The 22,258-nt window shown below is 50.5% G+C and overlaps 2 protein-coding genes across 2 annotated transcripts; both read left to right on the top strand.

Moving 5' to 3' along the window:
* Positions 1 to 728: 728 nt before the first annotated feature.
* On the top strand, positions 729 to 12,058 carry LOC128277654 (SH3 domain-binding protein 5 homolog). Its single transcript, XM_053016146.1, has 5 exons — positions 729 to 932; positions 3,373 to 3,435; positions 6,040 to 6,336; positions 6,894 to 6,977; positions 9,763 to 12,058. Exons 1-5 carry the CDS (start codon positions 867 to 869, stop codon positions 10,891 to 10,893), a joined length of 1,641 nt encoding a protein of 546 aa, XP_052872106.1. The 5' UTR covers positions 729 to 866; the 3' UTR covers positions 10,894 to 12,058.
* Positions 12,059 to 20,443: 8,385 nt separating this feature from the next.
* LOC128278135 (defensin) lies at positions 20,444 to 21,067 on the top strand. The gene is made up of 2 exons (XM_053016803.1): positions 20,444 to 20,684; positions 20,762 to 21,067. Exons 1-2 carry the CDS (start codon positions 20,540 to 20,542, stop codon positions 20,941 to 20,943), a joined length of 327 nt encoding a protein of 108 aa, XP_052872763.1. The 5' UTR covers positions 20,444 to 20,539; the 3' UTR covers positions 20,944 to 21,067.
* The last annotated feature ends 1,191 nt before the right edge of the window (positions 21,068 to 22,258 follow it).

Raw genomic sequence — 22,258 nt, 5'->3', positions numbered from 1 at the left:
ATAGTTATGCACCGTGTGGCAGCGCAGTCTGGGAACAAAAGTTGTGTTTCGATTGCTCTCCCGCTGTCATTACTCCGCCTGCTTTGGCTCTCGACGAAACAAGGAACAATATCTGGTGCCAGAAAATAACACTGGCATTTTTCTGCACTTCCTTGTTGTCGAGGGCACACAGGCTGGGCTGGGGCTAAACGCATTTTAATCCCTACGTAAAGTCGGTGTGATTGTTTCACGACTCGGCCACAGCCTGCCAAATTGTTCGCCTTCGAGTGTGCTTTGTGCAAGTGCAAGTGATTCTTCTCGCGCCCGCATGACGCACCTTTTTCTTTGTGCGTAAGCGTGAAAATAGAAAATACAAACATCGCGCTAGTGAGTGTGGAGGGAAAAGAGCCAGCGAAATAAGGGTTTCGCTTGCATTTCGTGCATCGCCTGCTGTGACGACGGTGCATCACCATAACGAAGGGGGGTCGTCCTGTGCTAAGCAAAAAAGTTAGACAACCACATCTCGCACATCGCTGCGTTGTGTTGGTTGGTGTGTTAGTGTTTGTTGTGTTACGTTTTGGTGCTATTTTTAAAGCGTCTCCCACGACGAGATGTCCAAATAATCTGCCTCACGGTGCCAACCCCCGATCTTCTATTGAGTATTTGCGCTCATGAGCGTGTGTGTGATTTGTTGTTCGCGTTTCACACCAGACGAGTGAAAGCAAAGCATGCTTTGATGCTCGCTTGTCATCATCACCATCAACTAAGGCACACCGAACGGCGGTGTGTGGTGCCGCGAAAGAGTAGGCACGACACGAAATTAATTGAAATAGTAGTGACAATAAATCCGTTCCGATTGTGGCAATTGGCTGTTGGGGGCGAGCGTCATGGCCACGGCAAAGAAGGAAATGGAAGAGCCGGAGGACAACACCGAGCTAGATCCAAGGATTCAGGTAGAGGCTTTCACTTGACCACCACAGTCTCACAATCTTCTTTACAGCCATCCAAGCCATCCAAGCCATCCAAGTGTTCTGTGGAGTGAAAATCACTTGGCCTCGAATTATGTCACGGTGGGAATTCAAGAAATGCACTCAGTGACAGTGTGCTGGAAATACCGAGCGAGCCGCGCTAGGGGCAAGTCTATCAGCTGATGTGGAGTGGTGGATGTTATAAAACTGCCGACGAGCTGGTTGTTGAAGAAAAAACAACAATTCCTGTTTGAAGTACACCTTCCTGCGTCAAGCGATAAGATATGTGGGGCTTGCTTCCTGCACAATGGTCCGGGATCACGAGCGGACACGCGTTTCATTGACGCAAGTTTGATGACCAAACGATTGGACATTTCCTATGCCCGTTATCGGCGGTTCCCTTGACGACGCGACGTTCCGATATCCACTTTTAAGGTTAACGTTTCGACCGCCCCGCTTGTTACGTGTGCCGGAGAAAGACCTTTTATTGGCATGTCCGTTGAATATGGACATGAATACACGCCTCGGCTGCACAACCTTTCTAAAGAGAAAGGCACCAGGAGGGTGCCGTCTAATGGACATAGAGGACTTGCCTTAGATTCTCCTTCTCCGCATCGCCGGAGTCTATTCCGTTACAAGCCAATGGCCTCTGGCCGAATGTCGCAGGCAAGCCGGGGGGTGTCTCGCGTGGAGCTTTTCTTGAAAAAGAAAAACAAGTTTGATTTGACTTCTTGCTCTCGGGTCTTCCACCCTTTAATGGCCGCTTTGCGTTCCCATGCGTTCTCAGCAGCAGAATCAAAGGGCACAGAAGAAGTGGAAGGTAAAAACCCGTCCCGTCCGTTCGGTCAATCATCTGACCAGAAGAAACATCACCAAAGGAAAAGGCCAAATGCCCTGCGGCGCACTGGCGGCCCATGTTTACAGCCCAACCCCCATGCTCTCCGTTCGGTCGTGGAAGATGAATGAACGAAGGTTTCGACTTCATCAGTTCTTTTCGGGGGGTAACCCCAAGCGCAAACCGGTTTTTTCTCCAATCCATCGTACGATCGCAACATCTTCGTCGACATTCGACCACACAAAAAGGGCAACCTGCTTCTCGGTGTTCGCCTTTCCCACGTGTGACCGCCGTCCCAATCGCCATTCCGCCTATCAGCCCTCGATCGGTTCAGAGACCGCGCACGATCACGTTGATGATCATGATTGGAACAGCCTACGGGGTACAAAATGCGTTGTCCGCGCCTCTTGGCATTACGGATGCACTCCGCCGTGGAAAATTCCCCACCGTAGTTTGATAAATATTATCTCAAAGCTTTGTAAAGCTCTTCTGGCTTCCTGGGAATTTGTTTCTGTCGCTATATCTCTGAAGGAACTCTACTCCTCCGGCGTCCTATCACTAAGAGCGGAATTTTTTTGAGGTCTTTTGTCGTGCTTTTTACCGTGCACAGCGCGTGTCAGCGAGATACGGTTGCGTTATTTGTTTTTTGTACCATTTTTGGATGACGATTTGAACATTGGCCAGGCCGGTTTTGTTATCTTGCGTGTTCGCAGGTGGGTCGCACGCTGCTATCATTCTGCGGCCACCATCTGTTTAGGTAGGAGGCATTAGTCACCCCTATCTTTGTGAACCGTATCATTTCGGACGGAAACGGACGGAACACAACACAACGACAGCCTCGAATACATGTGTCGCGCCATCGGACCCAGAAGATGGGGACACACCCCGGTGCTTCAAAGCGATTGGTTTGTACAAGATGACCGCGCAATCACACGGCAGTCGAGTGCTTTCTCGTGTAGCTTTAGTTTAGTTAGTTAAGTGTCAAGTCGAGAGAGGAAACGTGCTCCACAAACCGAATGGACTGTCCTTCAGTTTGGTGCGTAACGTTGTGGCAGACAGACTGCACCGAGTTTAACGATGAACCCACCAAAGTCCGATTGTGATGAACCGAGTACGGTGATGTTTCCCAACGAAAGTGCACTGGTTAGTAGAAATAGGCTTCGAAAATAGGTGACCCAAGCGATGATGGTGCTAATGATAAGGCTGCGGGTTCCGCGAGCCCCGCCAGAAGGATCAATTGTTCGGAACGCACGATCGATAGTTCGAAACCGGTCCCCGGGGCTTTCCGTGTTCCAAATTCGTACAAAATGCAATTTGGAACAAAAGTTATCGAGCACTTTATGACGAATCAATTGACTAGTGATGGGTTTTTCATTCACGCTACGCTCGGATATTGGCGCACTGCCAGCCCCATAACTGGGCTAACGAAGTATTCTTCTATGCGATTTTAATTTTCCGTCGTACTTATGGAATCGATCGAAATCGGCACAGATTTCTGGCCGAGAGATGCTGCTTTTCAATCGTTGGCTAAAGTTTTTGAAACTTCCTAATTTCATAATCCCTTCTAACTTTTTGCTTTACCCTTCACAGATTGAACTGGAGAATCTCAACACGTCGACAGATGATATTAACAAGCTGGAAATAGAATTAGAGGTAAGTTCGTTCGGCACTCACTTTGGCAAACATTCCGAAATGGTAGTCCCTCATGAGTCAGAAGGACCAACGGTATGAGCTTTTTCCCCGTTCGTTTCGAGTCGCGTCATAATTTGCCCTTTGCCGAACTCATTATGGCCTCGAATTTTCGTCTTCTGCCAAGCCGGGTCTTTCTTCGTTGGTCGAAGGAGAACATTAGTGGCACTCCGCTGATCGACGGAGAAGATTGTAATTTTCCCCCCCCCCGGTGGGACACGCTCTGCCTGGAGCAGTATATTCCGTGTCTCGGTTACAACTTCGCAAATCGATATGTAGAGAGAATGACGGTCTGCGGCCTACGGCCTCGTGTTGTTGATGGGTTGACACGTTGACCGATCCGAATGGGCTATTTCGTAAAGGTTGAGGCAACATTTTAACCGACCCTCTAATAGTCTGTACTTTAAGGTAATATTATCTCGGAGCACGGGAACGGAAATCGGCGCATTGCATCGGGACAGGATGCAGTAATTGGAGCCATGGTTGTGTGACACAAAAGAAGGACAGTTCCCACGAGGATGCGAAACCGGATTCTTAGTAGGTTGCTGAAATTTAAACGGCCCTCACGAAACCTCAAACTTCCTTTCGAAGTTTAAACGATCCGGTTAACGTGCTGCTGAATGGAGGAGCCCGTAAAACGGTCAAACAATTGCTGTATTTGTGTCAATCTGTCCGCTAGCCTTCCCATTAAGGTTACGGGATGTAATATCACACTCTGCGCCATGTGCGGCCGCGTCGTATGTAGATAGGGTGTGTTTATCTCGTACAGAGGGGGCATTTACGCGCCGCGGGTTTCCCATTGCGATACATATCATTAGATTATGCAGCTACCTCCACCCGGGGGGGGACACGCGGGACGGTGGCCTCTTTCTCAGTCCGCTACATCCGCGCGTTGTGGTGGAGACAACGCGCCTGTAAACGGTGCTAATCGGATGCCAACCACAGTCTCATCAGCGGCCATGCACCTGCACACAAACACACGCCATCTGTGGGGTTGGCCATTGTGCGCTGTGATCATGTTCCGCGAGATGTGCGTTGTTCCGAACACATTGAGAGGAGAAGTTGTTTGACGTACGCTCACGTTCCGACCCAACCCGCGCTGCTGCACGTGCAGTCGCCTCAAGTCCCGGGCGGTCAATTAGTAGTGACGCCAAATAAAACATACTTTGGATTATTGTTTCTTTTTTTCTAAATGTTTCTGGCTTTGATTTGTAGAAGAAACCCAAGCATAAACAGCTTCGGCGTATCGAATTCTTCCATTCCGACGACTGATACCAACCGACAGCTGATAATGGTTCGCCAAAATCGATAGACAGTTGGTTTTGTACAATATTTCTTGTTCCGGAAGTGTGTGTCGTGAGTCAGAGACGGGCAAGTGACTGTCGATCGGGTGGAGCCAAGTTCTAGAAGTCGGCCAAAAGCGCCACCGTGCACTTTGCCGTATCGTGGATGAGTCAAACGGTTACGCAAGCTTCTGCGCATCGCATTATTAATGTCCGGCTGTTCATTAAATGAAGCAAAAATAGAGAACCGAGGCTTTGTACTTATTTTCCCTGAAGTAACCTTGCACTGCTCAGTGCTTTGGTTAACACTTTACATCCCTTTCCGTGAGGGAGTGCTGAGTGCTGGCCACACGACGGAGAAAAAAGCCCCTTGAACGGGTCGGAGAAAATTGAGTTAACCTTCCTCTCTACGCGCCTTTTTCCATCTAAATTAACACACGACAGCGCACACCTGTGGGGGTACTTTGTGGCACCCGCGGCGGGAACAATCCGGTCCACATCCGCCGCCATCTGCCGGGACGCCATATTTTTTACCGTGGCAAAAAAAAACATTTTCAAACGCCGCCGAGGGCCGAGAGCGAACAGCAGAAAGCCAAGTTTCCTGTTTGTGGCACCTTTTTTCCGCGCTCTGGTCACGGCTACTGCAAAACCTTTTTGCATCCTCCCATGTCGCAGCCACCCAGCCAGCATTCATTCTGCACGGCATGGCGCGTATGGCCACCCCTTTCGGCTGCATGTTCTTCGGCTGGGTCGTGTGGGGAAGGAAAAGTCATTTAATTGGGCTGGGCTGGTGGACCATGATGCTAACGGGGTGGTGGCCGCTGTTCAGTAAGCCGTGTCGCTACACCGGGGTTTTGCGTTGTTGTTTTCCTCTTTGTCCATTTTTTCACGTTATCTGCACCGGCAGAAAGTGCACCGAAGAAACGGACCGCTTCGCAACAGGAAGTGTAGATGTTGGTGCGTCGTACGGCTTATTGTGCTGTCGAACGAAGCCGTGTGTCGCGCCGGTCTTAGCAGAAACATAATTACCGCCAGAATGAGGGGGCAGAACAACTGGAAGAAGAAAAAAGGAATTAAATTTATCTATTGTTTGAGATCCTGAGGATTTCCGATGGTTTTGTAACGTCAAAAAGCTAAGCCAAGTGGTTAGCCTACTTTTGTATACAGCACCGCTATGTCTTTGTGATTGTCATAGCAACCCTTGACCCGTTCACTAAACACCCTTAGCAGTATTGATGAGTTTCAAATTAATCTACAATTTTACCCAACTCTCTTCTACTTGCAGGAAGCCAACTCCACGTTTCGAATACTGATGAACGAGTCGACCCGTCGGCTGAAACTGTCATCGAAAAAGCTCGGAAGCTGCATCGAGAAGGCCCGGCCGTACTATGAATCCCTCGAGAAGGCAAAGGTGGCGCAGCTGGAGTGTCAGGCGGCCACGCTCAAGTACCAGCGGGCGAACGAAATACATGCGGCCGCCAAGGAAACGGTGGCCCTTGCCGAGCAGCGGTTCATGAGCAATTCGCACGAATGGCAGTTCGATAATGCCTGGCAAGAAATGCTGAACCACGCCACGATCAAGGTACGGTGTCGGTTTCGTGAAGATTTAAGTTGTCTTAAAGGTGTTCACTCTAATGGCAACATATTATGTTTCCATTTCTGTTAAAGAGTACAACGCTCAAGAAATTCCGGCACCTCACTTGAAAAAATCAATATTGTTCCAATGGGCCAACTCGGGCGACCTCGGTTAGGCGGCGCGTATGTTAATTGGTCGTCGCTTAGATGCCGGTAATTTTCTCGTTACGATTCAAGCAAACGGCCTGCTTAGTCGATTCGGCTTAGGCGAGTGTTAGTTGAAACGTGTGTTGCCAAAGACAACATAACGTAGCAATCGATGGGGGGCTGCGCAGTCGATGCGTGCTTCTTTCGGCTACGTGAGCTGGGTCTTAAGTATGTTTTTACAAAATAATGTTACACACATACCGTATGAGTTTTACGATGATCGTTTTTACGGTCCCATCGGGTCTGGATTCCGCATTCCTGCGTTTGCCAATTTTTGCTACGCAGAACGCAGGCGGGTTATATTCCTCTGTGCATCTGGTGTCCCATTAACTCTTTTCTGTCGCTCTATGCTTTTAGGTTATGGATGCAGAGAAACAAAAGGCTGAAAGTGGCGCCGAACACCACCGAAAGGCGAAGGTGTTTGAAGAAGCGGAAAAGAAAGTAAGTAAAGGACCGAAGAACCCTGTAAATTCGTTGTTCAGAATTGTTCAGTTTAGAATATTAAAGAAACAAAGATAACTTGCGTCACACTGATGGTGCCGACGACTAGCGGTCGCATGTTGTCACAGGCGACCTCGTTAGTCACATTGTTCGGTTGGACCTCTCTTGTTGGACGGGAAACGAGACACCCGGCGTGCGGTGTCGTTACACGTGAGGCACGTAAAATATGGCACTCTGGGTGCTTCCAGCGCCGGAGAATGTAGCAAGTGGCCAGCACTTTCAAACGCACCCAAGGGAGAGACAAGGAGAGAGAGTCCCCCTAAGGCCGTCCTCGCGATTGAAAGCATACTCAGCAAAGCATGCGGCGACGGGGTGGTATGATGTATCCGAAGTGCCGAAGAAGGGCGATTGGCCGTCGCGCGATGGGTGAAGTCTTTCACATGGCTTCAGACATAAATGTGCGTTGCCCGAGTGCTTTCATTGTAACTCTGCCCCACCACACACAGGTAACTGCGTCGGTAACCTTTCCTTAGGCAGTTTGCTTATCAACGCCACCTGGCCACCACCTACCCCAGCAACAATAAGCCGGCGTCGTTCCGATATGTTGCGCCCGACCGACAGCGGGTGAAAGTGATTTTCGTTTAACGGCTCTAGGCAACCACGCCGCCACGGCGGACCCCGACTGCCATCGGCGAAATGCATTCGAGCTTTCCGATATTTCGTATCTCTTCCGGGACAGAGAGCACCGCCTTACTCGGGGAGCCGGCTTCACCGTATTACTTTTGATCGGTTCGTTCCCATCCAACGGGCCAAGTGCCAAGGTTTGGCGTTTCGCGAAAACTAGTTTTTAATTTCTCTCGCTCGCGCGGGCGCACATGTTGGCAAGTGAGGCCACTAATGGCTTTCGGATGGTGGACCTTTCTGTGCTATGGTGGGATGTTTGACAAAATAATGCAATCTAAGATACCCATGCTCAGCTCTCTCTCTCTCTCTGTCTCTAGCAACGAAACACGTCTCTGATTACTTGCAACTTTCGTGTTCAGCCCATAGCAACGGCGATTCTTCAAAACTCGTGGGCACCTCGTATATTAATGCCGGATTGTGGTTCCCCGTAAATTGGTGGCAACATCACAGCGTGAAAAACAGCGTTCGAAGCATAAGTTGTTGTGTTTTCTCTAATAAATTAAATATCTGCCTCACTGTTGAAAAGCCAGCCCCGCTAAACAGAATCGGCGCGCGCATCGCTGAGGTGATGAATTGATCAGCGGCTGCTTCGATCACCTGTGCCGTGTTCCACCGGATGATGGAGCTAATTTCCCAAAAAAAGCAGGTTTTCGGAGCACCACCGTGAGACAGGGCGGACGATAACGTTTCTTCTTTTCCCATTTATCGGCACTAAATTGCCTTTACCACATGCTCCGCTTTTATGCTGGTCGACCAAGGCGGCCCAGAAGTCGCTTCAAAATGCGTAGCACTTTTCCTTCGCGTTCGAAATGGACAAAGCTTGTTGGTGGCATATTCGTTTCTTAAATTCTACGGGCACCCCCGGGGGCAGGGAGGGGCGGCGTTGTGTGTCACGGTTCGCTACGAATGGGGGCGGCTTTCGTTAGGAGCTTCATTGTGGAACTACGAGAGCAACGCGTCCAAACGGCCTGGTGCCGCCGGCTGATGCCAGACTAGACGACGCAATTATACATTCAAATGCAATTCAATTCTAACTTATATGCTAACTTATGCGCACCGCACCGGGGCGGAGTATTGCGCGTGGCCAGCACAATAGCAATGGGCAGTGGGGTTTAGGAAAATCCAGATGTTGTTCCGTGTCGCTGCATCCGACCAATTGCGTTACCGTTACTCTCTGCGGTCCAGGTGGCCTGAAAGTGATTAGCATATTTTAACGACCTTTTTGGTGAACAATTGAAATTATCGATAAGTTTTATCATCAATTGGATATTTGGATGGAAGGATGCTCTTATGGAACATTTAATGACTCTGCTGAATTACGTAAAATTCAATAATTTGCGTTCGACAAACTGGATGAAGGTCGGTCCCAATTTTCCAAGCGATCGACGACGACCACCGCGTCACTGCATGTTCCTTTGGCATTGTGTTACGGTTTCCATTTTCTTTGAACGGCACTATTCCACACCGAGAAGACCTTCCCCGGAACGCGTAACGTGTTGCGCAAGCCCGGCGCGCGGGGTGGCGAGAAAAATGCAAAGCTAAAATATTAATTATGTCGACGGAGACGACCACACAAAAGGTGTGTCGCTTCTGTCGCTTTCCTTCTTCGATTGGGCCGGCTTACGGTTCGGTTTTTCCGGCGGCCGGTGGCTTTGATGCATGTCTCCAAAGTGTGTCGCGCACATCCGCGGCTTAATCTGCGGGGCGAGGACAGAAAATAACCATTATTAAGCCTGCCGCTTGCACCGGTACTTCCAGGCCAATTTCCCAATGGCGCCCCAACGGGAGCTCAATTTAACGCACCAAACACTCCGACAGCAACGTCACCGTAACTTCCGCCCGTGGAACTAATTGGCATGGGGAGTGAAAATGATTGAAATGGACCGCAATTCCGTTTTCCCAAGCATATTACGGTCGACAATGGTGGCGGCACCGCGTCTCCGGTGTGGTGAGGTTTGCAGCCGCCGATCGGTCGGTTCCGCGTGCTTCTCGTTTAAAAACCTGTCGACGGTGATTGCGTAATGAAAGCCGTTTTTTCTGGAACGGAAGAGAACTGTTGGAGTAGTCCCGATGTTAATTCCTTCCCTTTTTCTCTCCGTAGGTACAACAGCTGGAGGAACGGTATCACCGAAGTATTCTAAAATCTCGGCCCTATTTCGACGAGAAGCAGCTCTGCCAGGAGCAGCTCGAGGCGCAGAAGGGCCGCATCCAGCAGCTCGAGCACCAGATACAGGCGGCCAAGTCGGCGTACAATACGGCGCTGCGTAACCTGGAGAAGATCAGCGAAGAGATCCACCAGCAGCGCGGTGATCTGAGCCAAGCGGCCCCATCCGGTCCCCGTGAACCGGGTGTCGGAGCGGAGCTGGCCAACATTGTACCGACGGCAAACGGTTGCGTCAGCGGCAGCAACAGTACCGGCCATTTCCATCATCCCTACAGCAGCAGTAGCGCCGCGATGCCGGACATTTCGAGCGAGCTGGACAAATGCGAGATCCACTCGGTCGGCAGTGCGTCCGTCGCGACCAGTTCGGCCGTGAGTGAGAAGGATCCAACGGAGGACGATTACGATTACCCGATGCTGAACGAAGACGGTGAGATGATGGCCGGCGGGTCCGGCGGCGGCGCCACTGACGTCGATCACAATCTGGAGCTACTGCGGCAGAAGGTGCGCACCTTGGCCGTGCGTCCCGTGGAGGGTGGCGATGGTCAGCAGCAGGAGCAGGACGTGTGGGAGCACGAGCTGAATGCGACGGTCGACAAGCTGGACCATCTGATGATGCTCCGCGAGTGTTCACGGAGCAGTGGCACCTTCGGAAAGGCACGTGACAACGGTACGTCACCAGCCTCTGGCGACCACGGTACCGGGGCGGCCACCGGGTTTAGCAGCTTGCCAACGACCCCGAAACACCATCAGCATCACCACCAGCCGCACCAACATTACCAGCCGCACCATTACCTGCACTCCGGATCATCGCTCGCGTCGCCCGCATCGCCGGCCAACGAGCGGGAGACGATCAAGATGTTCAAAAAGCTCGATCCGCTGCCACTGGCCAACGTGTCGATGTACGCGCTTCCAACGTACCTTAGCGAGGGGTGCAGTGCCGGTGCCGGCACCAACCTTCTTACGCCCATCTCGGTCGCCTCGGCAACCGGGGCCGGTGCAGAGCTTCCCGTTGTTACCGCACGCGCCGAATCGGCCGTGGTCAAACTGAAGCGAAAGATGTCGATGTAAAACGCGGACAGTTTGTAAGGGTTGGGTATCAGAGTATATTGTAAAAGGTTCGTCCACGCGACAGTCGTCGATCGTGGAGCACCACAAGAGGGGGATAGCCGTGGCCTTTGTTCTTCCCTCCGTGAGGGGGTGCCGACATGTTTTTTTTTGTTTCGTTACGACATAAGAGATCCAGATATACTACTAATGAGTACACACATATATTTACTTAGCTCTAGGAAGAGACCGGAGATCAAATTAGTGTTGCTATCAGGGCGCATGGTTCATTTCTAGCCCCCGAGTCTAGTTCTCCCGGTTGTGTGATTGTGCCGCAATCACGAAGGTTGGCGTTCAAAACAGTTAAACGGATCACAAGCAGAAACGCAGAGCTATTAGAGTAAAGAGTTTCGTTGCGCGGTTCGGCCAGTAAAGCTCCACGGCAACGAGCAGCGTGATCGCCAGTTCGAATATTCAGGAAACTCCGGCAACAGTTTGGCATCGCAAGCAAACCACTAGCATTATTAGCAAACACACACTGTGATTAGAAAGATGCCGCAGCGCAGCGTAGTAGAGTGCAACTAAACTAACTAACTAGAGCTACCCGAGTATAATTCAAACGTCTTTATAGAAAACCGTTTTTAACGTAACAAAGAGCACGTAACCGGTACGGCGCACTCTTTGCCACCACGGATGAAGGACACTTCCAGGACATTGGTGTAATGGAATGATGAGGCGCGGGTCATTGGATGGATTTTCCGGCACTTTTCAGTTGGTTTCGTTTGTTCAATGTTTACTTCGATCATGCAACTTTCCTTCAGTTTTCGTCTAGCTCGTTTCCTTAGTTACCTTTAGTTTCTGGAAGGTCACAAAATGGCCGTTGATTGTGCCCGCTGAGTTTACGATTATTTTTTCGCATTTAATGAAGAGCATCAGCAAGCGTCTTTTTTTGCATTTCTTTTTCTTCGTTCGTTATACTTTGCGAATTTTATTCCCTTGAAGTACTTTGCGTTGTGTCCAATGACGGCGACATCATAGCACCCCTGGAGTCGCAGCAAGTGTCAGAAGTGTTTGAAAGCATCACACGGATCAGCCCAGCCCACAGACCTTTTAACGAACAGTTCATTAGTAGACCCGATTGCGGTGCGGTTGAGCGAATCCACGGTACAAACGAGCCGAGAAAAGGGGGGTGCGCAGTAAGTGCGCCGTTAGGATAGACAAAGAACAACTCGCGTAACACACTAAAACAACTCGATTCAGAAACGTGGTTGCCACCGGCCACCGGGTGGGGAACACGGAAGAGGAAATAAATGGAAAACACTAAAACCATTAATCGTTTCAGTGCGCCTGACAAATCGATCGAAAGAAGCGAAAGGAACAAAACGATGGCGTGTAAGCAACGGGTTTCTACGTGTTATATTTTGGCATTTAATAGCTGATTTTCACAACGTTTAAGTATTTGCGAATCGACGCAAATACTTTTCGTTTTCTTGGCACTCGGCCAGATGCCAAATCTAGTAAACCTACGAAAACAGAGTTTTTATTCTTTTCCACATAATTCATAAATTACCCCTTCAGCATGCAATGGTTGGTATCTTAATTCATCTCTTAGAAGCTACGGGTCGTGTGTTCCCTCGCAGTACTACGTTGGTCGAGTATGGCACGCGTAGTGGGGGCCAACAAACGAATGCTTGCTGCGATACTTTTAAACCAAATAGGTTGTTCATACTTAACCGTTATAACGTAATTTAAATGAGCATTTTCTCCTTCTAATCAGCGCCGATGAAAGCCGACCAATCACGGCGCGCACTAAGTAGTTCCATCAAGCATAATCCTAAGACCACCCCGCGCGATGGGGTGGTGTATTTCTAAACGCGATTTCAAACTTTTTCCGATTCCGCAGCCTTAGGTTCGTTTGGTTTGGTGTCTGTCACTATCAATTAAATGTCATAGCCAACGAAGAGAGCCTACTAGATCGTTACTCCTCGCGCACACACTCGATCACTTCTGCCTCAGCCCGTCACAGGTGTGGCATGGTTTGGGGCCCGCAATCCGAGTGCGTACGTGGAGAGAAAGTATTCGAGCGGATCGGCGAACTGCTGCACCAGCTGGTCGACGATCAGCACCAGCAGCTTGAAGTAATCGGCCACATACGCTTTGCTGCGGCACTGCGCGTTCTGCGCGAAGTACTGCGAAAAGTCCTGCACGGGCCCCGCCGGCCACCGATAGTCGAGCTTGGGCGGCGGTTCCCGGGCGAACCCAACCCGGCCGCACTTGCGCAGCACTGTCATCGCCACCGACAGGAAGTCCTGGTAGGTGATACTGTGGTCCTGCATCGCTTTTAGCATCGCACCGTACTCGAAGCGCGGATGCAAGTAGTGCCGCATCGTGGTGACGATGTCCGAGCGGCGACCCTGGAGGAAGGATCGCATTTCATTGCGCATGTGCTCCACCAGCACCTTCCGGGTGGCGTCACCGGCGGAGGTTCCGCTTTCTGCGGTGACGGCGCTGCTGTCAGTGGCCGTGCTGTTAGTGATCGTTGTGGCCGTCGTCGTGGTGTTACTGCTGCTGTGCGGTGGAGGAGCAGGCTGCGGTGGAGCAGCAGGCTGCGATGGAGAAGCAGGATGTGCTGCTGGTTTAGCTATGGATTCCATCGATTTGGCAGCATTTTTGCGATTCTTCGCTGGTCGCGGTCGTGGCGGTATCGATACGGGAGTCTTAAACTGCGGGGATGCCGCCTTCGGTTTCTTGGCTTTCCGGGGCGCAGCGACTGGCACAGGCAGTGGTGCCGGGATGTTCGGGGTGGTTGTAGGGACGGTAGTCGGAACGGTGGTCGGGATGGTGGCCGAGATGGTGGCCGAGATGATGGTCGAGATGGTGGTCGAAATGGTGAGTTCGGCTGGCGACCCCTGCCCCTGCGCGATCACTGGGCGCTGCTGCACCGGTGCATTGAAAGAAACTAGCGGTGGAGGCGCCGGAGGTCGGATCGGAACCGGCCTAGATGCACACGATGGGGGCAGGGGAGGGGCCGGCGGCGTGTGCATGATTACCGGCACCGTCGCTCCATTAGTGATCACCGATGGCCGAGCAAAGCGGACTGGCTGAGCGGACGAGGGCGGTACGGTGGTGTTACAGGATGGTGATCTCGTCGTCGACGGTGGCACTGTCGCTTGCGTGACGATCGCCGGAGGTCTGTTAAAAGAGCACGGAGAATTAGATACCATGCTTCGTGCCATCCACTGGTCGCCTTTACTTACCCAGCGTCTGGCAGACTGGCCGGGCGGAACTGCGGATAGCCGAGATGAGATTGTTGCCCAGTCGACGCCGCCGCACCGTACAATGGCGCATGATGGTGGTGATGGTCCGGAGGTTTGGCAAAACCGTATTGCGGCGGAGGGTAGGAGGGAGGGTAAGGATGCTGCTGTAGGGTCCCATGCGGTCCCATCGCAGTCCCCATAATCGGGGACAGCGCAACGGGCTGATGTTGGTGGTACTGGTGATAGTACGCCATGGACTGCACTTCGGACGGGACCGGAGCCTGATGGGACGCGTTGGTCACCGTCTGCAATCCCGGTGGCGGAAGCCCTTTCGAGCGGTACCACTCCTCCAGGAGGAACAGTTGATGGAGTGACAGCGGAACCGAAGGCTGTTGGTAGTAAAGGGGGCTGCGCAGTGCTACGGCACCACCGCCGTTCGGTCCTCGATAGAGTGGCGGAGAAAATGCCGATCTTCTGTGGGAAAAGCGGAATCAGATCACCTGTCTGGGAAGAAACTGGGACCAGTTGCGCACCACCTACCTTTGTCCGGCGTTATTCCGTTCGAGGGTGCTGTTCGGTACCGAGCGTAGGGACGCTTCCGCTGGTGGCGGTGCCGCAGGCCCTGGAGCGACGAATCGTTGCTCATCCTTTCCACTCTCGTAATGTCTTACAGCAGACGGTGGAACGGCCCGATCGTACGCTACTAATCGATCGTAAGGATGCATCCGGATGCGACCGTCAACGCGGGACCCCGCGGGCTGGTATAACGGCACCGAACCGCCGGTGCCGCCCAGAACCATTAAACTCTCGCTCCACCTCTCTACGGTGGCAACCCTCGTCGACGAGTCTTTGTCCCGGTGACCCGGTTCTACCAACAGGTGGTTGGCGTACGGGTCCTGCGCACGCCGATAGTGTGGTGCTGCCGTCGGTGGTGCTGGTGTCGCACACCGGCGATACAGCATCAGGTCGGTTCTCTCTCTCTCCATCGCCCTCGAGGCCGGCCTCCTGCTGCTGGTCAGATCGGTGGCCTCTTCTCGCGCCATAAAGTCAATCACCAGCTGATTTTGCTCATCTTCATCCTCCAGCAGGTCTTCCTTTTCGACGTCGCCGCTTCCGGTTGACTTGTCGGTCAGTTTGTCGATTTTATCGTAGTAAATCTTGGACGGGGGCTGTTGCAAGTTGACGTACTTCCGCGGATGGTACTTCCGGTGGCGTTCCATCATCAGCTCGATCTCCTGATCGTCGTCCAGTATCTCGATGATCTCGTCCTCGCCATCTGGCGGCGGCGGCAGTGGGTGCTCCTGTAGCTGCGATTGACCCGCCGGATCCATGGCACCAGAATAACTAATAAAGCCTCCAGGGCCAAATCTTTCCAGTTGCTGCCGAGCGGCCAGGGGCTGCACAAACTTCTTACGCATTCTGCGTACGGTGAGTTCTGCAAATGACAAGAGATGACACATGAATCAGGGATTGCGGCGGCGGATACAATTGCCACACCGTAGCGACTTGGATGGCGGTGTCTTCCATCGGTCACGCCACTCATCGTGCTCTGTTCCCTCTGAATGGTGGTCACAGGACTACCTCACACGCTGGTCACGTTAGTAAAATGAGCCTACCGTGAGGACACTGACAAGGCAGTGTCCTCTGCAACATCAGTGGAGGTTAACTGGCGGTGTTACGCATCGAAACGGGTTGTAGTGTCGCGACTGGGGGGTGTCACAGAGCCACCCAGAAATAGTAGTCACAAGATGATAAGTGATAGATACCGGAGCGATAAGATACCTGGTCTGTCTTTTTTTGTGGGGAAATCGGATCACAGATACTTTATCGAGCTGTGTGTATCGAAAGATAGATGATGAGCTTATCGGTATTATCTGTTTGGGGATAAGCTTGTCAGAGAGGCCTTGCTGGAGCCACCGTGGGGATTTTGGAAGAGCTTCCCATGCAAAGACCACAGTACACGACATGACACCCAGACCAACGATTTAGTCCAGAGATGGTCATAGTTCGGTAAACGAGATCCACGCGACAACTTATGAAATAGAGTGGGAGAAAACGAAGTAAGTCCCTCTAACAACGGACGTCACGACGCAAAGAGAAAGTACAAAGATGCGACCCGACGCGTCCCGAAAGTCAGAAAATCGTCAAAAGCGAGACCACGATCAAACACCCGCTTTGGGTCGTAAAACAGACAAAAACCAGCAGCCAACGGAATAGATAAAACCGATTCGTCGCTCAACGGACACTGAAGGTGGTGGCTTATTAAACGTAATTCAGATGCGAAAGAAAATGGTATCGGGGAATCGTAAAACGGAAAAGTAACGCGGAGAAAACTAACGAACTGAAGCAATACGGATGCAACATTTCAACTTGAATACCGGAGATGATATAAATGCAGTCCAACAAGGACTGGTGAGAGGAGCCCAAAAATTGTAAGTCTTTCTTTCTCCACTGTCTGTCGCCGTTCTTCTCTATTCGTTTTGACATCTACTCTGGGACCACTAGATGTGCGTGCGTCCTGTTGCTCTAGCCACAGTTTCTGGTAAGTCCACCAGGTGCGCTGGTGTCGGCGACTAGGACGTACAGTAATATCCGTTTTTCCGTAACGGACGGCTTTACGACTTGTGCATTTATGTTCACAGTAAGTATTAAAAATAACCGCACTACTTTTATATGCTCTGCAATTCCTTCTTTAGTAAGGAACGATTATTGAACCGTAAAAATAATATCTATTAGCCCAACACTACCTTTGAATTTCAGGCTCCAAAAGTGAACAAACACTTATCAATCCATTCTTGGCTTACTTGATAGGGATGAAATGTAACAACTTAACACTGTTACATCTTTTTCATAGCTTTTGTTCACTTGTATTTATTTGTTCACTTCTACTTAACTCTCAATGTAATTTCTCACTTAACCCCAAATGTGCGGTCTTTATTACTGATTTTTATTACTGCCCTCGGAGGGCCGCTGCAAACGATCGTCGCTCGGATGGCGCGATCCCGTCCAATGTTTATGCTAATGCTGCTCAGATGGCCAGTTCTGGTGGTCCCAGTGTTCGCGCGGCTACATTGCTGCATGGGCCTGCCTTCTCCCCAGGGGGGTTCGTTGGTTTTGTCCAGTCTAACAGAGTTTCCTTCGGAACGTTAAATCTGGATCCAGAGCACAGCAGCAGACGAATTCAATTTAAAAAAATTTTCGCCGGTTTTTCGACACTTCTGTGTCCGATTGGCCATCGATCGGTGCGGAAGTGGTGCATAAGTGATCATTGACTGATCATTTACTGGAACAGCGCAAAACTCACTCACTGACGGTAAACATTTCGAACAGTTGTCGTCGAGTCGAGTATCGCTCCGTATGGCTTCGAATCCGGATTCCCCACCGAAGCGGATGTTGTGAGGCGCACGAAACGCTAAACTTTGTTACGCACTTCGGTCGTGCGTCATCCTAGCGCGGTGCCATCATCGGATAAGGCACTCTATTCACCGACTCGCGAACCCTTTTTGGTTCAAAACAGACAACGATGCGAACTTTACCAGATGAAAACTGAGATTTTATGGCAAACTGTTACTCTCTAATGGCACAAATTATGTTGTGGTCGCTTAATACACAGAGCACATTGCACTGCTAACTGGTCACTAACCAACCTTGGTGGAGCCGACGAACTGCTCTCCGTTGGGTGGTTGCACCAGCGATCCGTCTGGCAGCATCGATGGGGCCACACAAAACTACCATCGCCTTCCGTTGCAATGCTTATTGATATTCACAACCTCCACTCATTTGGGCGAGAAAGTTTGCTGCACCGAAAATACACGGAATCGAGACGGCGGAAACATGCTCTCGGTTCAGGTTCTATTTTCTTCCCCCTCCTTGGTGGTCTACTGTCGGCCACCATAGACGGCACCGGAGCACAACATGTACAGCCTACGCGCGCGATCCGAATAAATCCAGACAAGCCGCGACCAATCCGTTACCATCCGCGGGAGCCGGATTTATGGAGCCCGCCGTGGTGGTATTGATTGACTCGCCTCCGCCGGCAGACGCGATATGCCGACGACGTGTCCTTTTTTCTGTTGTGCCTCGACCGCCAGCAGGGTTGCGCCACGTCAGACCCAACTTGACTCCCGGCGGCAGCAAGCTATTCTGCATCGGGTTATTTTTGCTCCACCACCACACCATCCGACGATGGACCTCCCGGGAAACAAATGGACGCGCGCGGTCGGGAGATAATTGCCGTGCCGCACACGTTTAATGCTGAGAGAATGTGTAATACGCACGGAACACGCGACACGAACGATCACCGGACGTTTGTTACTGACCTAGTCCACCTACTTCCCGTGCTACCGGAGGTCCTCTTGTCTCCGACGACAACATTATGCAACAAAAGTGTTGTCGAAGTTTGATTAATGTCAGCGCAGTCCCCGTAAGTTTGCGGTTTGGGCTTTGGAGGCGAAACAGGGATTCACCCGAAGGACCCCGCGATCCAGGAGTGTAGGGGTTCGCGTCCCTGCCTGGGTTGGTTTCGCTAGGAGGACCAAAGGTCTTATGCCAAACCGCACCCGATATGTAACCACAGGGCAGGAATACGATATTTCATGAATAAGAAAAGGCTTTAATGGCCGAGTGGTGCACACACAACTAATAATCGGCTGATGTGGCGCGATTGCAGCAAAGGGTTTGCCAGCCACATTTTGCTGGACCGACCGAAGGATTAAATAATTTAGATTGATTCACTCACCACCGAGAGCATAGGTTGCTTTGCTCGGCCCACCACGATCAATGCATGTGGACCGCGTGCTGTGGACGATATATGGAAAGGCAGTCAAAGGGGTTTTGGAAACAAAGCTACGGTGTTGTTGTCTACGAATCGCCCAAAAGTTGGACATTGATAAAAACCAGAGCTATATGCAAAACAATACGGTGGAATAAGCAAAAATGGATTAAGAAAGGGGTTGATCGAAGAAATGATCAAACATAACTTGAAAGAAAGAGTGTAACTGTGTGTAGACAGAGTGTAGTCAGCTTTCCCGCCGAAACTTGAAAAATCTGAAATTTTACTAGGGGGGCAGGAGCGATTGGTAGGTAGCATCAGTGACTTGCATACAATGTTGCACGCAACATTGCATACAAGTTCTGCATTTCAAAACACACAACGCTGCATGCAAGTTTTGAAGCCCGAAACATGTATGCAAAGTTGCGTACTTGCCGTACTTGCCTAGTGATGCACGCCGGGAACGGTTAGTAATATGATAAAATAATGCTAATCGTGTATTGACCCTCACCTTTGATACTTTCTTTGTTTAAATTGATTTTCTTTGATAAAATGATACCAAGTTGCGCTCCTTTGTCTGCCAAACATCCACAATTGATAGCAATTGATTTGTCGAACGCGTTTGCTTGTCCATTGTGTGTCTCGTTTTTATGCATTGTTTACTTCGATCTTGAGTAGACACGTGAATTGAGAGAGAATCATTACGCCCCTTCTCTGTGTTAATTAAAAAATCATTTCAACAAACCTTCTCTGCGACTAAAAATAAATCTTATTGCCCACGGTTTTAGTATTCGAATCCGGAGTTGATTATTGCAGGCTCTACTAAATGGCAAAACGAAATAATCTCCGACGGACGGGAAATCCAGCACAGGGATGTCTCTTATCATAGTTCCCAGGCTGCCGGGTTGCACTCAAATAATTACGCCTGACACCCTGTGTGTTCCATATTGATAATGTAATCTGAAATAGCTAAATATATTAAAATATTCAAACTCAGCTCAGCAAAGATCTCCAAGTTTAGTATGATTAGAACATTTGCTTCCTAATGTCTGGTGCAACATCTGACGCGCTTCGGGTTGTTTGAGTTCCGAAGTGCATTTCGAGTATCAGTGAGAAACAAATTCAATTTGCTTGTCGCAAATAACGCTTACAAAGGGGTCTTGTTCTAAATTAAGCACCCACCCGCGCGTGGTTCCTTGCCCTGAGATAGGTATTGTCCACAAAGGAATATGTACCGTATCCTTGTCCGTTAACTTGTAGGTTCTATGGGGAACATGGGGAGCAGACATCGTCCGCGCGATGGCGGTAACCGTTGGCCGATAGCGTAGCCGTCAAGGAGACGCGCGGGTACTTCACCGGCCAGGTCAACTGTTCCAATGTTTACGGTGCATCCCCCCGGGGTACGGTCTCCCCGGCGAAAGATGAACATGCCGCCGCAGCTCCTGGGGGAATTCCCATGTACCGTAAACAAATGGGGGTCGCCGCGCGAAACTTTGCCAGGGTATATAATCGATCCCACTGCACGGTAGGATCATTCAGAAAGTGTTCTACAGTCGACTGCGAGGTACCAAGCCAAGCAACTCCGATCTTTGACCAGCATTTACAGCCACTGCAACTCCAACAACAACCCAGCAGCATCATCATGAAGTGCGCATCGATCATCTGTGCCGTTGTGGTCGTCCTGTCGGCCACCCTCGCCAACAACGTGGCTCAGGCGACCCCCGCCGACGAAGCTGCCGCTGCTGCCAGTGCGGCCATTGCCGAGCACCCCGCGCTCAACACACTCCGTAAGTGGGAAGATCTTCCTTGCGATCGAGGAGAACAGTAAAATAATTTTGCGCCACGCTAAACTTTCTCTCCACAGTCGACGAGCTGCCGGAAGAGACCCACCATGCAGCCCTCGAGAACTATCGGGCCAAGCGGGCGACCTGCGATCTGGCCAGTGGCTTCGGAGTCGGCAGCAGCCTCTGCGCCGCCCACTGCCTGGCCCGCCGCTACCGAGGCGGCTACTGCAACTCGAAGGCCGTTTGCGTTTGCCGCAACTAACATGGGAACCGCTCTGTGACGGAAGGATCCACCACCAGCATCAGTATACCGTCTTCCAGTGTAACGAGAGCAAAATTGAATGGTTGTTAAAATTTATGAAGCAAATAAATGAATTATAAAAGCAAACAAATTGAGTTGTAAAACGTTACGTTTCACTTTAACGTCGAAACATTTGGCAGCAAGAGAAAGCTACAATCGAAACAACAAATAATAAGTGCCATAAAACCGTTCTGAGATCGAACCTAATATCGCAATGAACGTTTACGAGTCTGAACTTCACTCTCCATTTATTTGTTTACTCAATTGATAATGATATTTACCATAAAAAGAGTGTTTCTTTAGCCCATACAAATTTAAGGGCTCGATTCCCTACGTAGGAGGCAAAGCGCCGATAGATGCTGAAGAGACGAGGCCGCGTTTGCCTTTTTTGTTTCGATGTCCTTTCCCCTGTCCGACGGTTCTCTAGGACCTTTTTGAGGCGTAACGCCATGTTTTGCTCACATCTGGTTCCCATTGAAACAAACGTTGCCCAAACGTGAAGGCGCGCTCTTCTCAAGCGGTTCGGTACTGGACTCTTGAGAGCGCGATTGATTTCAGAGCTTGAGGCGGATGAGAATCTCAAGTGCCAAGATTAGCTTCACAATTTGTCCGGCAAAGGTTACATACACAGTCTTCGGGTGTGGCCAAGGATGCCAAGCGGATCCTAGACCAAACACTTGACACTCTCTCAGTCAAGTCACATTTTTTCGGTACAATTTCTTCCCAAATTATCAAGAGGACATTTTTTCGGGTCGCCGGGATAATTTACCCGTACATTTCTTTATTGATCTCTGAAGCGACTCCAAAGGTTCCACCCACAACGGATATACCTTTCGCGTGAGCTAGAACACTTCAAGCACTTCAACACATATTCCAAGAAAACGTAAGAAATATTTTCCGTGTCTGGAAAAGTCCGTGTGAAAGGAATTTGGACTGTGCTCCAAGCGGACCATAAAACCGAAGCAATATGAGAAGTTGGTCTAATATAAGATTTGACTTAGCCAATGATGAGACCGTTACAACGCGATGAATCAGCGGCACAACGCACGTCGCCCTTTAATATCAAACGTATTAAACCGTTTGAAAAATTTGTAACAAAGAAACGTTTTCGGCGAGTCGCGAGCAAAAACGGAACGCACCGTAAGAAAGGAATCCCAGAACATTGAGCGACCTCAGCGGCTATCGGTAATTCATCGCCACAGTGCGGAAGCGTCAACGTGTGCTCGGTTCATATTCTACGTGACTCACGGTCATACACGCTCGTCTATTAGCAATC

The sequence above is a fragment of the Anopheles cruzii genome, chromosome 2 (assembly GCF_943734635.1).
Source record: "Anopheles cruzii chromosome 2, idAnoCruzAS_RS32_06, whole genome shotgun sequence".
Lineage (NCBI taxonomy): Eukaryota > Metazoa > Arthropoda > Insecta > Diptera > Culicidae > Anopheles > Anopheles cruzii.
Note: the sequence above shows the minus strand (reverse complement) of the source record. Positions and strands in the feature narration are given on the sequence as shown.